This window comes from Phlebotomus argentipes, unplaced genomic scaffold (genome assembly GCF_947086385.1).
Source record: "Phlebotomus argentipes unplaced genomic scaffold, Phlebotomus argentipes genome assembly contig_15, whole genome shotgun sequence".
Taxonomy (NCBI): domain Eukaryota; kingdom Metazoa; phylum Arthropoda; class Insecta; order Diptera; family Psychodidae; genus Phlebotomus; species Phlebotomus argentipes.
Window position 1 is genome coordinate 15,561,962 of NW_026776181.1, and position 18,164 is coordinate 15,580,125.

General features: G+C 41.0%; 1 protein-coding gene across 1 annotated transcript in view; it reads left to right on the forward strand.

Annotated features, from left to right (window-relative positions):
• LOC132263128 (rab3 GTPase-activating protein catalytic subunit) overlaps window positions 1–17,652 on the forward strand; it is a 47,299-nt gene extending 29,647 nt beyond the window's left edge. Inside the window, exons 2-7 of the mRNA XM_059762733.1 lie at window positions 15,211–15,425; window positions 16,016–16,201; window positions 16,297–16,440; window positions 16,681–16,781; window positions 16,850–17,362; window positions 17,430–17,652. Of these exons, the coding sequence (XP_059618716.1) occupies window positions 15,211–15,425; window positions 16,016–16,201; window positions 16,297–16,440; window positions 16,681–16,781; window positions 16,850–17,362; window positions 17,430–17,585 (1,315 nt within the window). The 3' untranslated portion in view covers window positions 17,586–17,652. The remainder of the gene's footprint in view (window positions 1–15,210; window positions 15,426–16,015; window positions 16,202–16,296; window positions 16,441–16,680; window positions 16,782–16,849; window positions 17,363–17,429) is intronic.
• Window positions 17,653–18,164: the final 512 nt, after the last annotated feature.

The window sequence follows — 18,164 nt, forward strand, 5'->3', positions numbered from 1 at the left end:
TAATCTGGCATCAAAAGATATTTTGAGAGCATATTTTACAGAAAAATTGCGGTTTTTTAAGTAATTATTTGCTTATTAGACTTTCTCTCGCGTTATGGTGAATTTCACGAAAAATCTAAGAGAGCTTTTTGCGCTACTTCAACCTTCTTGTTCGTCGAGATTGTAAATGGTTTTCATTATAAATATTCAAATGCACTTGAAGACCATGAGCAGCAGAACTAAGAGCAAAACCTTGATTGAATGCATTCTCAATTTGAGTCATCTATTTAATAGTTTATATAATATTTAAAAAAATATATTTCACCCCCACTCAACTTCTCCTCTGAATTTACACCAACATTCTTATTATTTTCTCCCTATCGACCTCTTTCTGGGGGACTGTGTAATAATAAATAACATGGAAAATGACAAGAAAAAACTGAAAGTTTAACACAATGGTCCAAGATAAATTTTCAATTATGGTGTCGTCTGTTGAAATTTCCCTCTATCGAATCTATTCAAGCCTTTTTGGACACATCAATTGTCTTGGCGTGCGAAGACGCGAGGGCGAGCAAAAACCGAGCCACCAAAGAAAAATAAACACAATTGCACACCATCCACACAGTAAAAAAAAAGCGTCAAGTGGTGAAGATGGAAAAAAGCTGAGGCGTGAACAAATCTGTGGAGTGGTTTTTAGGCACCATCAAACACTTTTTCTTTCATTCATGCTTCAACTCCGTGCAATTATTGTTGTTGAAAATGATCGTGCGCGATGTGAGAAAAAAAAAGATGGAATTTTCTCCGTGCATCGGTAAATTGAATGCATTTAATATACAAGGAATGGTATTCGAGGGTGCCTATTCAGCATTGAAGAGGCACCGAAAAGAAGTTCATAATACTTTTTAATGAGGAAAGAGACTTGAATAGATATCAACATATCAATTACTCATTGAAAATTCAATAGTCACCAATTTTAATTGCATTTCCATTGATGCTCTGCATCTATTAATGGAGTTTTAAACATCCCTGAGGTTGTGAAAAGTTCCGATTTTACTCAATTCAACTCGCGTCTGGTTGGGAGAGCTTTTTAATTTAAAATGGTAAATAAGGAAATTTTTATTTGCATTTTTGGCATAAAAAATGCCTTGATAAACTGCGAAATATCATCTTGATGTCATTTAAAGGTTCGATACTTTATCAGAAATATCAATTACAGGTGAATTTGTCTCTTTCCTGTCTTGTGTCATGTGAAATACCATAAATATCGGTTGAGACGAAGAGAGAGAGAGAGAAAAGCAACATCCTGGCGTTGCGAGTTGTCACTTTGATGGTGAAATATGAAATTTTAAGTCACTATCCAATAATTCTTGTCACATGCGGTGGAATTGTTTTTGCGATCTGAAGGGAGAAAAAAGGTGGGAAAGATGAGAAAAAGCTGTCCGAGTAAGTTATTCCTGAAAAAAAGAAACATATCAATTGTGATGTTTGGCATGGAGAAAAAAGCGAAAGTGTCCATCATGGAGTGAAATAAATTATCATAATTGATTTTATATCATACATCCACACGACAATGTAGAAAAATTTCACGTGAAAGAGAGCATAGATAGTTGGGAAATACGCCGCCATGCAAAATGAATCAGTGGAAATGTCTGACAAAATACAATCAATTTGCAGAAATTCCCACTATATTCATGACAACTTTATCTCATGTGGGGTATCTTTTCGGTGTTAAATTTGCATTAGATGTGTTACAAACAGTGGAGAAGACAAAGTGAGAGGTTTTCCAACTATTCATTCGGTGCAAAATTGCTCTATCCCTTTTATTCAATGCGTTCGTGTGGAAAATTTATCACACCCTGTCTCATCTTTTAAAACTACCGTGGACTATTTAGTTATTCCCACCGAGGGGTGAAGAGTGTCTCATGGCGTTCTGCTCAATTAATTGCACTCGATGTATGCTTTACATCCTTGCAAGGCGTGTGAGAGAGGACATAAATGTGTCAGGAGGAGCTGAATTGCACTTGCACATTATTCTTTGGCTCTTCAAATTGACTTCCAAATTAGGTGGAAAATTTCAAGTTTCATTGGCTGTTGAAAATTTATAAATCCATTAATTGCCGAGAAGAAGTTTTCCACTTAATTCACCATCATTCATATGTATCTCACAATTGACTGATTAGTCGATATATGCAAATCATCTTCGGCTTTCATTCACTGCACAGCAGAATTTCACCAATGATTTGCGTTGAAATTCAATTACAATATGCGTGTGGGCAATTTCTGTCACTCACCCCTTGATTCTCTCACCGGAAGCGCTGGAAAACTTTTTTTTTCCACATTCACCAGACTATAGAATTGAGCGAAAACTTCCCTATTTTTCACTGTGAAGCATATATATATATAGAATTTTGTTCATGCCCGGAAAGTGTGCATGTTTAGTGTGTGGATGCAGAAAAAAATTAAACAATCGCGTAAGAGAATTTTACCATCATTTTTCTTCCTTAGCCATCCATCCACCCTGCTTTTCCTGCATCTCCACACTATATATACACATAGCATGGGCAGCATCTCTAATAGTGGTTTACAGACTGTGTGCGGTGGAATTATAATAGAGCGCAGAAAAAAAAGTGCTCTGCTTGGCGGTTTTCACGCGCACGAGGAAAATAATATAAATCTTCCAGTTGAAGGATTTTTCTGATTTCTACATTATATCGTATTTAAATTGATTTATCTTCTTTTTTCTTCTCTGCTACTCAAAATGTAATCTCTTTCACACATACAGCGATGCTTGTATGTTGATTTTTTTTCACTCTCTACGCGTTTGTGTATTTACTCTCCTTAAATGCGGCGAGACCTCAAAATCCCGCGAATGGATTGAAGCGTGGTAAATAATTGGAATTTGAGGAACGTGAATCGAATGTTTTGCAATGCATGTAATGATTTTCACATCATCGCAGGTGCCAAGAAGTCAGATATCTATCTTCATGCCTCCATCTACTGATGTACACTTGAAAAATGGTGTAGTTTAGGGTGAGACGGGGTCATATTGCGCCAAGGAGCGATCAATTTAACGTTTCAGAACGTCCAGAACATCAAATAATGCGATTATTGGCAATATTGCCTCTCCCAAAGGTTTTATTTATGATTGAGACATAATGGTTCGATAAACTCAATATTATACATGGTTTAAGTGCTCTGCCTTCCCCTATAGTAGGTGAAGTTGAGGAAGAAAAAAGGTGGACAAAAGATTCGTCACGAAATATTTTCAACTGCTAATTGCTATTATGCCTATAATTTACTACTTATCACAATTCCCTCCCAATTTCGGCGGAATCTTGTCTCTTTTCTCAGTCGAAATGAACGTGAAATTTAGTGTTGCGAAGGTTTCCGTGTGAAAGACTCAAATGGGCGTGAGTAATTTTTATGAGAAATATTCAATTTACAATTGCTGAGCTGAAACTGAATCTCGCACTGTTATGTTGTGGACTTAGATTGGCACCTGGCGTGCTGTCCCAAATGCTCTGTACGGATGATTGTATGAATACCTTTTGCTCTGTGCGTGTGATTTGTTGATTGTGCAACTGTCTCGTCACTCTGACCAATGCTGAGCAATAAATTTGCTGAGGGAATCAAATAGATTGGCATCATTTTGACTGCGTTCCGACAGTCTCTCGAAGCTCCTTTTGCTCTCTATTTTGTCCGACAGAGAGAGAGAGAGAGAGGAGAAATATTCCCTTGGAATTCACAATTTATCGCAAAACTATCCACGGATACTTAACGCGAGGCGCATTCTTATCCCTCTTTTCTCGTATGGGTGTTTTCTCGAGGAATATTTTCATCCAGTTTCTTACCTTAATGATTGTTAACATAAACTTGAAGTATGCGCGGAGAGTGGAGGATGGCTTGGAATATGTGTAGTGTTTGTAATTCATTAGAGTCACTTCTCCATGTGTTCTCGAGCAGCAGCTCGATGTGGAGAAGATGTGTGACTGTGAAAAGTTGTTGGGTGGTGTGCAGAGAATGCAGAAACTAACACGTTTTTCACAAACTATACATCCAATAACGGGACTATCGCTGATTCCAGCAAAAGACCATTATATACAATCGTCGAGATTCAAACTTGGCTATAAGAGCGCGTCTTGTCTTGTTGGGAAGTTCATGGACAAAACGGTATCGAGAAGTCTTCTTCTTCTCGGAGGCTTTCTCTCAAAAAATTATGGCCGGTGGTTTTTCTTTTTTTATTTGAAAGAATATTTATTCGATGCATCACAATGATTATTGTGTAGATTTTTCTAATTCAGAACAAGATCAATCATTCAATCGCCTCCAGACGTGTAATTGTTGGTCAATTAGCGGCGTAATCTGCAGCCGAGGCTGATGGATTGAGTCGATATTAATAAAACTGTTAATGAGCGGGATTCCGCCACAAGTCAGTGCGCGGTATTCAGAATTGGGTTAATAATTTTCCGTTTTCATTCCACTCTGTGAATAATTTCACCCCGGAATATGGCCCAATTTTCGCGCCCGAAATTCACTAGCACGCCGACCTCTTTTATCAATATTATTGTACATTGTCTACAATTAATCGATTAAAACGTAATTAGGTGCAGGTGTCAGGAAGGGACAGCATTAGGCAGTGAAGAGACAATATATATGGCTTATTAAATTCCCCATTTAAATCTTTATCATTGTGGCAACAGACAGTTTTGATGGGTGTTTAATTTAAATCAATTTATTGGGTGTTTATCTGAATATGCAATTGTTGGGTGGAAATCTTCTATGAAGTGTGTTGAGGGTCATTTCAGTGAATTGCGATGGTGAAAGACCTGCGAACGCAATAAATTTGCTTCACAAATTCGGCTATTTCTCTGCTATGACAGCACACGCATAAAATTCTCCTTCTTGTGTGTGTAAATGAAAATGTGAACGACCCTCGCACAAGTTCAGGGGAATTGCTTAGCAATTCTTTTACCCTCAGTGGCTGTGGCAATGCATTTTAATGCAGCAACACTAATTTCCAACCAGAGATTATGAGCTAAATGTTGTTTATGTTGTTGTTTGCAGAAAGAGTGTGTTTGTGTGTGGAAAATGTCAAAAATTTCAACCATAAATTCCCATTTTCACTCATATATATGAGGGAATGTTTATGAGGAAAATTGTTTGCAATTATTCATGCAATTGCAACCTTCTCTCTCTCTCTCTCTCTCTGGGGGGGTTAAACACATATATATCGCATGAAATTGCGGAGTAAAAAGAATTTCATTTTCCCCAAAAGATCATTGCCTTGCAGGTTATTGAATGGGACAGAGAAGATGGGATTGGGATATCGAATTGATGCGCTATTTTGTCTGGGTATGTTTTTACTGTCCATGGGCGGAAAGATGAATGGGTGCCTATTGAATGATGATGTTGGGGAGGAAAAGTGGAAACTCGAGGGAATATTGTGTGCGGAAAAAATAAACAGAGCGCAAGAGAGAGAGAGAGAGAGGCAAGTTTACGAATGAAGAAATAGTGGGAAAAGTGTCATGACATCGTATTCCTGGCTGGAAGGCCATATCACATGAAGAGCAAACTCATAAGAAAAGTTGTTCAAAATTTACATGCTCGTCATTTTGTGGGGCGAAATGGCATGTGGAGGAAATGTGAGTCCTTGCGCGCGCGACAGAGTGTGTGTGTGTGTCTCCAAGAAGGCGGTTAGCGAGAGAATGTCTTCCTCCTGAGTCACTGGCCTGGGTGTAAATATGCGTAATTTTATTTGTTAAATGTTGTAGACAAAAGAAGTCACACACAAAAAATATGTATATAACGCTGCTGTTCACATCTTTTTTCCAGACATTTTCCCCCATTCCCAAATTATGCAGATTAGTTAGCGGAATGTTTTTCTCGTGTTACAGAAAGGAGATTCAGAAGAAGAAGAAAAACGTGCACGAGATAATATTTTTCTCGAGAGAAGCGCGCGCGGAACACATGTTTTTTTTTCGTGGCAAATGACACGCGAGTTGTTCGACATACATTTTTCTAAATTTGGACTAGAATTAAATCAATTCTGGAATTATTTCTTCAGCGAAAGGTTGCTGGAGTGTTTATGAATCTGTTTATTTACCATTTATTACACCTGAAATCTATGAATCCATATAAAATCTGCTTATTGCTCACTTTGAGCTGTGCTTCTTGAACCACAGTACTTGATGTGAGTTTAATGAAATCTAACGGACTTGATGCAAATTTCCCCGGGAAATGTGTGTAAATTCTGTCTTTCTCTCTCTCTGTGAATCTGGAAATTTTATTTCTAATTTGCGTCTCTGCCAAAACGACTTTCTGTATCCCTCGTGCAAACTTATGAAATTCTTTCCGTCGTCCCTCGAAGTTGGACTCTGGCTTGGGAAAAGTGTGTGCCTTCCAAGAGCGCGCGCACGACACAGAAGAATTTAATTGATTCAATTCAACTGTCTCTCTGCTTATTTCTTTAAATATCGCCTCTTCATTCTCTCACATACAATAATAAATGCGCGGCGAATTCCTGGACATCCACTTTGTGTATACATTTCAGTATCAACTATGCAGAGACATACGTGACAAGATAATTAGGGTCCTTGTACATATTTATCTTTAATTTCATAGGATTTCTCCTGCATTTTCCCTCTGGTTTTTTGTTGTAGAAAACTCACAAAGTCTTCCGCCACGTTTGTTCTCTGTCGTGGGCTAATCTCCTCTTCATCCCACCATTCTTCTCGCTGTTTAGTCCTCCTGTCCCTCGGCTCTTTACATTCCCCCCTCGAAAGCACAGGGAAAAAATAGCTCTCTTCAGTTATTTTCAAGTCGTATGTAATTGTTTTTAAAAGTCGTGCCTGTCGTTTAATATTATGTAGTGACTAAAAGCGAAAAGCGACGCATTAAAGGGATATTCTCTCTATTGTTCTTTCCGCTAAATCCTACCCTCAGCATTTCAACACTGGTGTGACGATTCACGTTTCACCTTCTTCAACCCTCCATAATAACACCAATTTTATTCACACACGCTCTGGCAAGCCAGGATTCTTCATTAGCATGAAAATCTTCACATATTGTGTGCTTTACTTCAAATGGGATATTTTCACTTTTCCTCATTTCTTTCCCTGTCTCTCTCTCGCTCGCTCTCTATTATTCCCCTATTTTCATGGTGAACACAACACGCGAATGTATACACAAGAAATTTGTATCAATGCCAATGCCGCTTCAGTTTTGGCTTTTTCACTTGTTTGCTGTTGTAATTGAACCTGATTTTCATTCACTTTTCCAGAGTTTTAATTTGCCAAACTGCTACGAATTGCATGAAAGCAGTGCCGCTCAAGGAAGGCTTTTCTTGTGAAATGCATTGCTTAATTGCCAGAATTTCTGGCTCTTTGACGATGCCTTTCTGTTTAATACTTTCAGCATGAGTGTAGGTCAGTTTTGTAAGACGCTCAAAGGCAGAGTTATTTGAACACTGGAACAGTTTTCAATAACTCTTGGCGCGTATTAATGCTAAATCCAGTGAAAATCCCTTTATTTGAGTAGTTGAGAAAGGGTTTTGTGCAAGTCAAGTCTTTCAGAGATAAATCCCGAACTTTTCTCCACTTTCAGCAGGTGCATTTGTAAACAGCTCAATCTCATAATATGCATTTTGAATGCGCTCTCTCTCTCTCTCTGTCTCTCACACCAAAATGCTTTGCAATAACTGCACACTTCCGTCGTTATGCGAGTTGTCTTAAAACACGTTCCAATAATATAGGTCAGCGGCAAGACTTGTAGAGATTTTGTCGCTTCCAGCCTGAGATTCTTGACATTCAGAGGAAAAATGATCAACTATTTTTAGTGGGAGTTTTCTCTTAATTCTCCGTGTCATTGTGTGAAATTTTTCTCCAAAAACAATGGCGCATTGTGGAGTAAAAGTCTAAAATATATAAATCGGACCCTTTTCATGGTTTTGTTCCAAGAGAGGTTTTATTTATGGTTGGGTGGAAAATTAGAGTCAACTAATGGGAGTCAATTAGAATTCCACACGATTCTGACATAAAGGCGCACATCTATATATATAGTATTTAATTTTAGGCCACTTTAAATTGCCAAACAATCCATTATGTGCATTTCTGATGGTCTGGCTTTATATCAAATGATATTAATTTTGCGTGCAAACGACTGCTGTCCCAATGAAAATACCACATTTCTGCCTGATGCGAGCATAACGCAGTTATCTCACCGGTGTGTGAGCTGCCATTGCCATTATCATCATCCTTCCCACGCCTTTTGCAGTTAGACGAACTAATGAAACAACTGAGCACTGTGCATTAATTGCGGTTCACTCCATCTCATTCTGTGATGAGGAATTCTTTCAGCCGATGGACAAATTTTCCACCCGCATGTGTGGAAGAGTGTTTGAGAATTTCCGTGTGCGATATGTAATTTGATGGGAGCGAGAGAAACAGTCGGGAAGTCGTTTCTTTTTTTTTTTCATCCGTGCCAGAACAATTGACAGAGTGTGTATGAATTGAATGTTTGGCAAATAATTGTGAGCATTGAATTTCTGCACACGTTTGAGACAATGACCAAATAAATGAATCCGAAATAGATTAAGAGAATGAATTGCGACAGTGAGCGGAAGGGCGGGTGTAAGACGGTCTCCTTCGTTCTCTCTCACTCTGCATGTGAGTATTTGGTCAATGACTTCCCATTTGCAACCATCATTGAATGGAATCCAGGCGAGGTGTTGGTGTTGGTTTGCGCCTCCTCGCTATATGGCAATATAGCAGCCAAGAATCGACCACAACGTGACGAAGAAGTAACGGAAAGTTCGTTGAACCACACAACAAGACCCGTAAGTAGCCCAAATCAGGTGATGATCGCTCAGTGGTGAGCCATAAGAATATGACGGTGTGTGAAATGATGCCACGAATATTTAATATTCTCTCTCTCTCGAAAAAAAAGACAGATACTATATATCTATTTGGGCGGTGAAACATGCCCCCGAAAGGCAGTGCAGTTGTGTAGGGAGAAAAAATTGGAACAATTAACCGGTTGGATTGGCGCTTGGCCAAAGTGAGAACACAACAAAACGGCCCAAGTTCTTGCGGATGAGGTGAAGAAATTCACCTAAAAGTAAATCTCATTCACAACTGTGTCAGGAGGTGTTTTTATGGCCGGTGAAAAGAGTCGAAAAGAAGTCAATTGCAATTGTTTTGGATGCCAATTGTCTCAAAGAGGAGAAAGAATGTCGCGCGCGCGCGTGCAAAAAAAGGGTGAAATGCGCGGAGACAAGTGAAATGGATTTAAATGGGAGATGAAATGAAAAGTGTGGTATTGTTAGAACATGACACACACTCTTTCTCTTAATTCTAAACTGCCAGACTTTGACGATTTGCATGACTGTTCAGTCGATGAACACGAGTTATTTAGAATTCATGGTCAAGTGATATTTATTTGTTGCACATTCAATGTTACGGCGCGCACAGATATTTGATGGGAAAGTTTTTATTTCGCAGCTTCTGAGAAAAGAAGCAGAAGAATACCGTTTGGGGCAAGGAGGTTAAATGCACGGACGAACGAGAATTAATGGAGGATATTTAGAGGCACAAAGTGCATCACATAATTCGACTCTGATTTTGAATTGCAGCGCGTTAAATGTGCAAGACTGCGCGTCGCATTTCGTGTTGTTCTCAAGGCGTTTCCATTCATTTCGGCGCGAAGGAGTTACAAATAGCAAAGTGGTGTTTCATTGTGAAGAATATAAAAATGTTTAGAGATAATTGAAATAGTATAAATTCTTTTGTCTAACAATGGAAAATACTCTCCGCGCCTGAAGTGAAGCAGAAGGAGTGCTTTTGAGAAATGGAGAATTCTGAAATATCTTCATTTTCACTCGGAGCTCATTGAAGAGGATGGTTTTTCTTCATTTTTTTTCCTTCCACCAGAGTGGAAGGAAGAGTCCGCCTGAGGGAAAATTGTTCACAAGTTTGCACACACAAAGTTCTTCATATTTTTTCTCTTCTTTACTGCGTTGCAAAGATAAGAGCACCACGATAAAGAGTCTCTCTCTTTCTCTATATACTTTTCATAATTTTCGCGCTATTCATGGAGTTTTAACACTCTGGCTGAATGAAGGGGTTTCGGTGAAAGAGGCTGAAATAATGTTTTGACCCATCACCATGGCAGAAAGGTAAAATTTGCACGCACCTCTTGTCTTCAAAATCACTGTTCAGCAAAAGATGGGAAGATAATGGAGCTTTTTTCGTGTATGTCCTACATATAGAAAACAGTTTGGTGGCCCAGTTTATTGATACAACTTTTGCTGTGTACAATCAGCTCTCTTGGCAGCACAGACTCTGATTTTTCCGCACACTTTTCCGGCAAAAATTCGGGGGCTCTCTTCAGCTTGCCCAGGCGACAAATGAAGGATTATTTCGGCTCGTACGTTTTGGAATTTGTGCTGGAGATTTCAATTATAGAAGCACACAACAACACTGCACTGAATCAATCAATCAATTTCGCTTGTAAACGAGGATGTGGCTTTTTGTGTGCGAATTCACAATCAGCCTCGGCGCGATGCACTAAAAATCCGTGGTGATTCTTCACCTCTTAACGGCACTTTCTAGCTTTTCTTAACTGTTCAGGCAAAACTTTTTAGCAAAGCAATTGGTTGAGAAAAATCCTCCAATTTCTCCTTCACGCGTTTTTTTCTATTTCAAATCAACAAACAAAAAAACACAACGAATTATTGCCAACGAAAAAACGGCGGAAAATGCACAAAAGAATCGCAAGATGTACTCGGAGGAATTTCTCTCTACCCAATAAACGACTTTGAGACACAGAGAGTTTGGAATTTTGGGCGTGAGACGTCTTGAGCACTTCGATGTTGCTCGTCCAAACATTCACAGGTGACTAGCGGAGTACGCCTCGCAGTCCACTCTTTCAGCCCAGTCCGCCGCGGTGTTGGGCGATGGATGAACAAGCGTGGTACATGGAGAGTGGCGCTGGAGAGAAGTATGCTGCAGATTTGATGCTCCAGATGCTGGAGAACCAGTCGCTCTCTCGCTCCTCCGGCGGCCTCTCATTCATGCGCACAGCGCCAAGTGCGGCACAGGCACTTCCACGTGGTTTTGTTATTGTGGGTGGCTGCTGTCGCCCTCTCTGTCGCTCGCACGGCGACCTGTGGGTGGCAGATGTGACGGTTATTGTGTCAAATTCTCGCACAGTGACCCCATCATTTATCTATGTAGTGTGTGTGTGTACACATCTTCCTCGATTTGCGTTCCCTGTGTCCCGGTCTCCCCGGCTCCCTTTCGACACTTGACATCCTGCACAAGCTGGTAAACACACCTTGAGCCAGATGTCAATTAAATCGCAGACTATATGTGTGTGCAAAATCGAGAAGTGTGAAGTCCCCTTTGTGATGAAAACCATCTTTCAGTGGCTGCAGTTGCATTAACACGAGAAGTTATCTGTGCGGAAGTCACAAGGATTTCTCCACGAACCCCTTTTAGAAAATGTAAGCTGCATCGCACACGTTGCACAGCAGCGTGCTCTCAAAGGAGAGTAGCAGCAACAAAGCATTTTCTGCATTTTTACCACTTGTACATCGTGCTGGGGATGTGGGCGAATTTTGAGCACGACAGAATTGAGGTTCTTGTGGGCGGGGCATTCAAATGGGCGGGGCTTATAGTGTTCTTTTCCCTTTTAGGACACGCTTGTGCTCAACTTGGTAGTTATTTTGGTTTAATTGTCCCTCAGCCAATATGCTAAATCTAACTCAGTCATGATGCTCACGTGAGTGGAAATAGTGGCGAAAAGGTCATGTGATATTCATGTAATGATACCGCATTTTTTTGAATATCTCTTTTAATATCCTTGGACGGAATATAGGATGACAGAACTCTGGCCACACTATATAGTGTACTTTATACACACAAGGCAGCGGGATTATTTTGGTCATGTGTCCTTTTAAGACTTCTTCACTCACGGCTTCTCTCGCATCACTTACATTTTAGGTGGTGAGCATCAGCTATTATGTTTACGACCGAAAAACATGCAAATGTCATTCGGGATGAGACAAAATGTGTTACGAGAGGGTAATTAATTAACAAATAAATCTCCCATCGTTCGCCGGGGTATTAATTATTGAGTGAAGAGGTCAAGAGTTTGAGGAAATGTGTGGCACTTCAATTAATCTCTCGTGGATGCTGAAAGTTTTTCCAATTTCCAGAGCGACGCTGTGTGTGTGTGTGAATGAAAAGTATGTGATAGCGCAATTGGGTGGTAACGAATTTCTGTGGATTTCAATTCAATTTAAGATTACAAGTGTTCGCCAAAGTCGGCACCAAAAGGTGAAGTTTGACTCGGATCAATTTGCTCTCGCACATAAACTTCTACATAGAGTCGCAATTTTGCTATGTATGCAGATAACATTCAGCACACAAAAAAAATGGCTTCAACCAGTGAAAAGCAAAATCAATGATTAATTTCCCCGTATAATATTTGTATAATAAAACGTGTTTGTACAAACTTTATGATGCAGTCTGTGGAGTAAATATGAGGAGAAGTGATTAATTATTCCTCTAACTTCATCTGACTAATACAGCAGATAATTTTGGACAATTTCTCATCAATACCCTTGGCGTTTATGTACGGCAAAGTTTTCCTTCATTCCATATTTTGCTCAATTCAATATTTACCCCCTCGTGACTCTCTCGTCTCATCAAATATCTCCCATATTTGTCAAACAATTAATTTCCTCCCCATTGACTGCTCTCTTGGCATCGAAAGACACTTATGATATTGTTGGTCTTTGAGACAATTACCATTGGTTTGTCTTGCAATTTCCCCACAAGAGTCAATAATGGCAGTGCTGCAAAATTCATCTGCACACGGCGCGCTCTATTCACATCCGCGGGTAAATTTACATTTGCAGCATCTTAAGTTATTTAAGAAGCCAAATGATCACGTATGAATCTTCCATGTGGGCTTTATGCATTATTTACTGTGGAAGCACAGAAGTAATGGAGAAAAAAAACACTTTATTCCATTCTAATTGAATTGAAAATGGCGTGTATTTATTAGAACTATAAATGAATTACTTAATATTTCGCGCTCTATTTCACTACAAAGTGTCTGTGTGTGTGTGTGGAAAAGAACAATTTCTATAACGTGATAATTATGGATTTAAACATTCGTTGCTTCCTTCCTTCGGACATAATTTACCAACTGAAGAAAACACTCTTTAACGGCTCTTCGCAACTCCTACCAGTTGGTAAACTTGTGCTTTTTCCAGTTCAATGCCAATGTTAGGCAAGAGCCCAAAATTAAATAACTGCCTGATGGTGTTTAAGAATTTTTTTTCCTGCGAAAGAAATTTTTTATTTGTTTTGCAGGAAAGAAGAATAATAATTGTTCTTCGTGTGTGTAGAAGAAAAAGAGACTTTCAACCCCAAGAATACACCTTGAACTAGTGCATAAATGTATTTCTAATGCGCGCGTGTTACTGTACTATTCATGTATGGTTAGAAGGTATGTGTAATTGTTCAAGTAGCTGTAATTAAATCAATCTGTGCGAGAGTTAATATGCACAACTATGAGATGGAGCATCCTCGGGCGCTTTGCGATATAATGTTGAGACTTCTCTTTCTCGATCACTGATAAATGCCCATTTCTGTCTCGCGGTAACTCATTTTGTACTTCTCTTGTGTGGTGAAGTTTAGACAGGTAAATTACCTTTCTTGTGCCGGCAGAATAGCAAATTCCAGCGCACAAGAAGACATTGGGATTCTCTCTCGCCGCACACAGTTTGCCTCTGTTCGGGTGGAGGCAATATTGAGGAGTGAAAAGCGAGACTCTGATGGGTCGTCGAACTGGGCGATTGTGATGGGAAAAGAGTTAAATATTCCTGAGTATAGAGAGCATCAGTAGAATATAGCACACAGAACTACTGCCTATCAATTAAATTTGCAGAGAGACAGCTTGAAGTGAGATTTTGCTCTGGGGCGCGCTCGTCTTAGCCTGAGCCAAAACCCTTTTGGCTCGCTCAATTATTAAGGGAGGATTTTAACCCAATCGTATAGTTTTCCCCCCCGTCCGAAAGGAGCAGAAGTCTGTGGCATGGCTGAGAAGAAAGTTGAGAAACAATTTCGGTGAGATTATTTCGATGTGACAGTGTGAAGTCCCCAAGGGTTGGAGGCGCTTCACCTTCAAGCTGCAGCGCCCAAACATGAGAAAAGTCACTTCCCGTGTGATATTTTCATACAATATTTCTGTGTTGAAGCTAATGGTGATGTTCATACAGCGGCGAAGCCATGAAATAAAGCAGCACTTGAGCGTGCGAGGGACTGATGATAAAAGATATAGGGAGTCGCGAAACTAAAATCGCCCAGAGGCAACATAAACATAAACTTCAGCCACTTTTCTCCCACACTTTCTTCATTCTTGTATCACTTAATTTATTGATATCGTAAATATTCACCCTGACAATGTTTCCCATGCTGTGTGTGTGATATTGAAGTTTCCTGACTCCTTTGCCGATCCCTTACAAGATTGCCCTGCAACATCCTTTGTGATAAGAACAGTGCAGCGCAGCGATTAAGTACATATTCTCAATATTAATGGACTCTCTACCTAATTGCTTCATTTAGCGCAATGAATGTTTTATAAAGCCACATGGCTGCGAGACTATTCAATCATGTTCTTTCTCCATCTATTTAATCACCACCCATGCAAACTCAGCGGCAGAGACACACGGCAATATAGTGTTGAATATGTTGAATAAGAGAGGATTCTGGGGACTTTGGCGGCGAGAGCTTCAAAAATATATTCCTTCCCGCTGAATTATTCCACAGCAATTGGCATTTCCTCTGCAGATGGACGAAATTCCACGTAGTCCCGTTTCATCTCACGAGGAGTGAATCTCTGGGGGTTTAAAGTGGAGGAATTTATGCTGTGGAGAGAATGCCAGTGAAAGGGATGAAAAACTGTAATCTAATATAAACACTTTAGGGTTTTCCACGGCGAATCACCAACAATTCACAGCACTTGTGAGTCACTGGAGAATCTCTTAACGCACACGCATCTGCCGCCAAACAATTCCATTGTCAAGTGTGCGCGGTTGTTTTGCAAAATACAACAATTCTCTGTCGGGTTTCCGTGACTTTCTCAAAGCTGAGGCTCGATTATTTCTCCTCTTTCATGCAATTGATGATGGAAATTATCATAATTTCTTTATCATTTATATAGGATTGGAAATGGGTTTCCGGACTCGAGAACATGCCTCATACATCAGAAGCTCCAAATGCTGAACATTTGCATGGAGAGGCGGCGGATCCGCGAGGGTGGCCTCCCGTTCGCCTACACGGCTGTCAACCCATCTGGAGGAAATGAGGGAAGTGGCAAGAAGAAAATTGATGATTCAGAAGATGAATTTTTCGATTGTGCCAACGACGATGAGGATGGTATGGAAACACTGTTCCTTTCACCTTCTCTTCCTCACCTTGGCTTTCGCCAAGGGAGCATGTGTGACTCTAATCTGTACACCACTTTAGCGCTTCCATCGCTTCGGCAGTGCGTGCTTGTCATTGCTTTTAACACTTCTTCAATTGCTTTAGCAGCCTTGAGTAGTATTTCTTGATAAATTTTTGATAAATTCTTGATAAATTGTGAGGTTATAATGCAGAATTAAAGTAAAAAATGATTTTCTTGCCAAGAAAGCAGTCAATATTGAGATGCCTTTAAAAAATCCATTCAGAACTTTTGAAAAAGACTTGATAAGGAGCTCAAAATGAACATAATCAAACTTGAAAATCATATTTTTGAGGTTATGTTTGATTTTAGCACTGATTTGCAACACAAAAGTTCTGAATTTGCTATTTTTGAAGATTATTTCGTTAATAAGTCTGTCTTAAATTAATCTCAGAACCTCTAAAAACAGTAATATTACTTTAAAATTCAAGATTTGCTAACAAAGAATCTCTTGGAAGCTGTACATCATCGCACAGCGTATAATATCTGCACCTTGTCTTTCACTCTCTCCAATCGGATTTAGACGAACAGAAGAATCGTCACGCACCGTGGAATAAGCCCGAGGGAAGGCTGTCGCGACTCGATGATATGACACTCGTTGACTCGGATGAGCCACTCTACATTCCCATCACACAGGAGCCGGTGCCGAAGACGGAGGACCAGCTGGAGGACGATGCCGAGGTGATGCTGAAATTGGGCCCAGGAAGTGGTAAGATTCATCAAATGCCAATTTACTGACTCTCACCTGAACATGGAAAAGGCATTGCGCTGAATAATTAATTGGGTGTAATTGTGATGCGAAAGAATTAGGGACGCAAATGATGAGTGCCTCGCTCCTGTCCGACATGGAGAGCTTCAAGGCGGCGAATCCTAATGGGAAGATTGAGGACTTCATTCGCTGGTACAGCCCCCGTGACTGGATTGAGGATGCTGCAGATGAAGATGAAGGTAGGGATAAAAATACACCAATTAGGCGATGCCTAATTGAATTACTGTTTGATGGACATGAATTGTAATATATGACCAAATCCGGAGGACTCTGTATACAGTCGCAAGGCAAGGAGTTGGAGAAGGAAGAGTTAATGATATTATTGCTGGGGATTTGGACATTGTTGAGCGCTATAAATAAGGATTTTATTGGGAGTGAACAACGTCCTGCTAAACACACTTTTCTCTGGTCCATTTCAGAAACGAGGAAGAAAGGGCACTTGAGCTCTCGAATGATGATCCCCGGCAACACTTGGCGAAGTGTTTGGGAATCCGCTAAACCGGTACCGGCTCGACGGCAAGTGAGTGTGTCTCTGCTAACGCGCGATGAATTCTCTCAGCATTTTTCCCTCACTTTCCCATCCTTCAGAGGCGTCTGTTCGACGACACCAAGGAGGCGGAGAAGGTTCTGCACTTCCTGGAATCTCGCAATATTGGCCAAATTGTTGATCTCACGCTCGCCACGCTTTTCCACGCGGCTATGCTGAAGATTCAGGAGGAAATCCACGAGGACAACTTCCAGATACCCTCGATGACTGAGCAGATGGAGAGAATTGTGGCGCACTGCTGCAAACTGTCGCGAGAGAATTTGGTGGGCGTGCGAGGCAAGAAGTGGCACAACTTGTTGCTGGAGTTGACGAACATGGAGTACTTTGTCATCCAGGCGCGCAGCCTGAGCATGAAAGTGCTGGGCAGCGAGGCGAAGAGCATCGGCAGTGCGGAGAGGGATCTCCTGGGTGACTTGCTGAAGGGGCACGAGGGTGAACTGAGGAGTGGCGCCAAGGGTGAAATCTCCAAGAGACTCCTTGGGTTGTTCACGGAGGCGAAAAAGGCGCAAAACGAGCAGTCTTCAGGCGATGGAGATCAAGTAGGAGATAATCTGGTGAGTTTTTAGCACCGAAGGGAGTAATGTTGTGTGAGTTTGGGGTGAACTTTCCCTTTGATTTCAGTCCTTGCCGAGTCCCACGGAGCGGCAATTCACGCTGCGAGTGACGGGAAAGACGCTGGTGAAAGGTATGGCGGGTCCGCAATTCCTGCGGGCAATTCTGGGACAGAATGAATTCCGTCTGTGCGGTGCTTTCTCGCAAGACACCAACTTCCTCTGAATTCCATTTTGGGAGATGCTCTGGATTCCTTTGCGTCCTTTGCCAATTAAATAAAGCACGATATTAAGCTCTTCTCTTGTGAGTTCCTCTGAGAACCGTTATCAAGCTTTCTCAATGCGAATAGAAGAAGAAGAAAAAAAAGATGGTGAGAGGGGAAAAGTGTTTTCCGCTTCCGGTTCGTGTCGCGAATGCCGGCGCGCAAATCATTGTGACGTGGTGGTTGCTAAGGACAACGATGGGACAGGTCGATGGCTCTCCTTGAGACTACGCATGAGCCACGAATCGTGGGTGGTTTTTTTTTCGCAAGATGCTCATATTCCACTTCCTGGACATCCATGGGGAGATTTCTCGGGATTCTCTCACAGGGATTTGCAGCGGAAGTCCTCCTGGAGGTGTGCAGGCAGCGTCTCAGCACGCCGTGGGGGAAAGTCCGTGGGAAAATGCGATGAGTCCGTGGGAAAGGGAGAGAGAGAATCGGGCTGAGAGTGTGTGCGTGGAGGCGAAATTTGCACGATGATGGTCTGAAAATAGAATCCAACTACCGCAGCTTTTCGCCGTGGAGCCAGTCTGTTGATACGG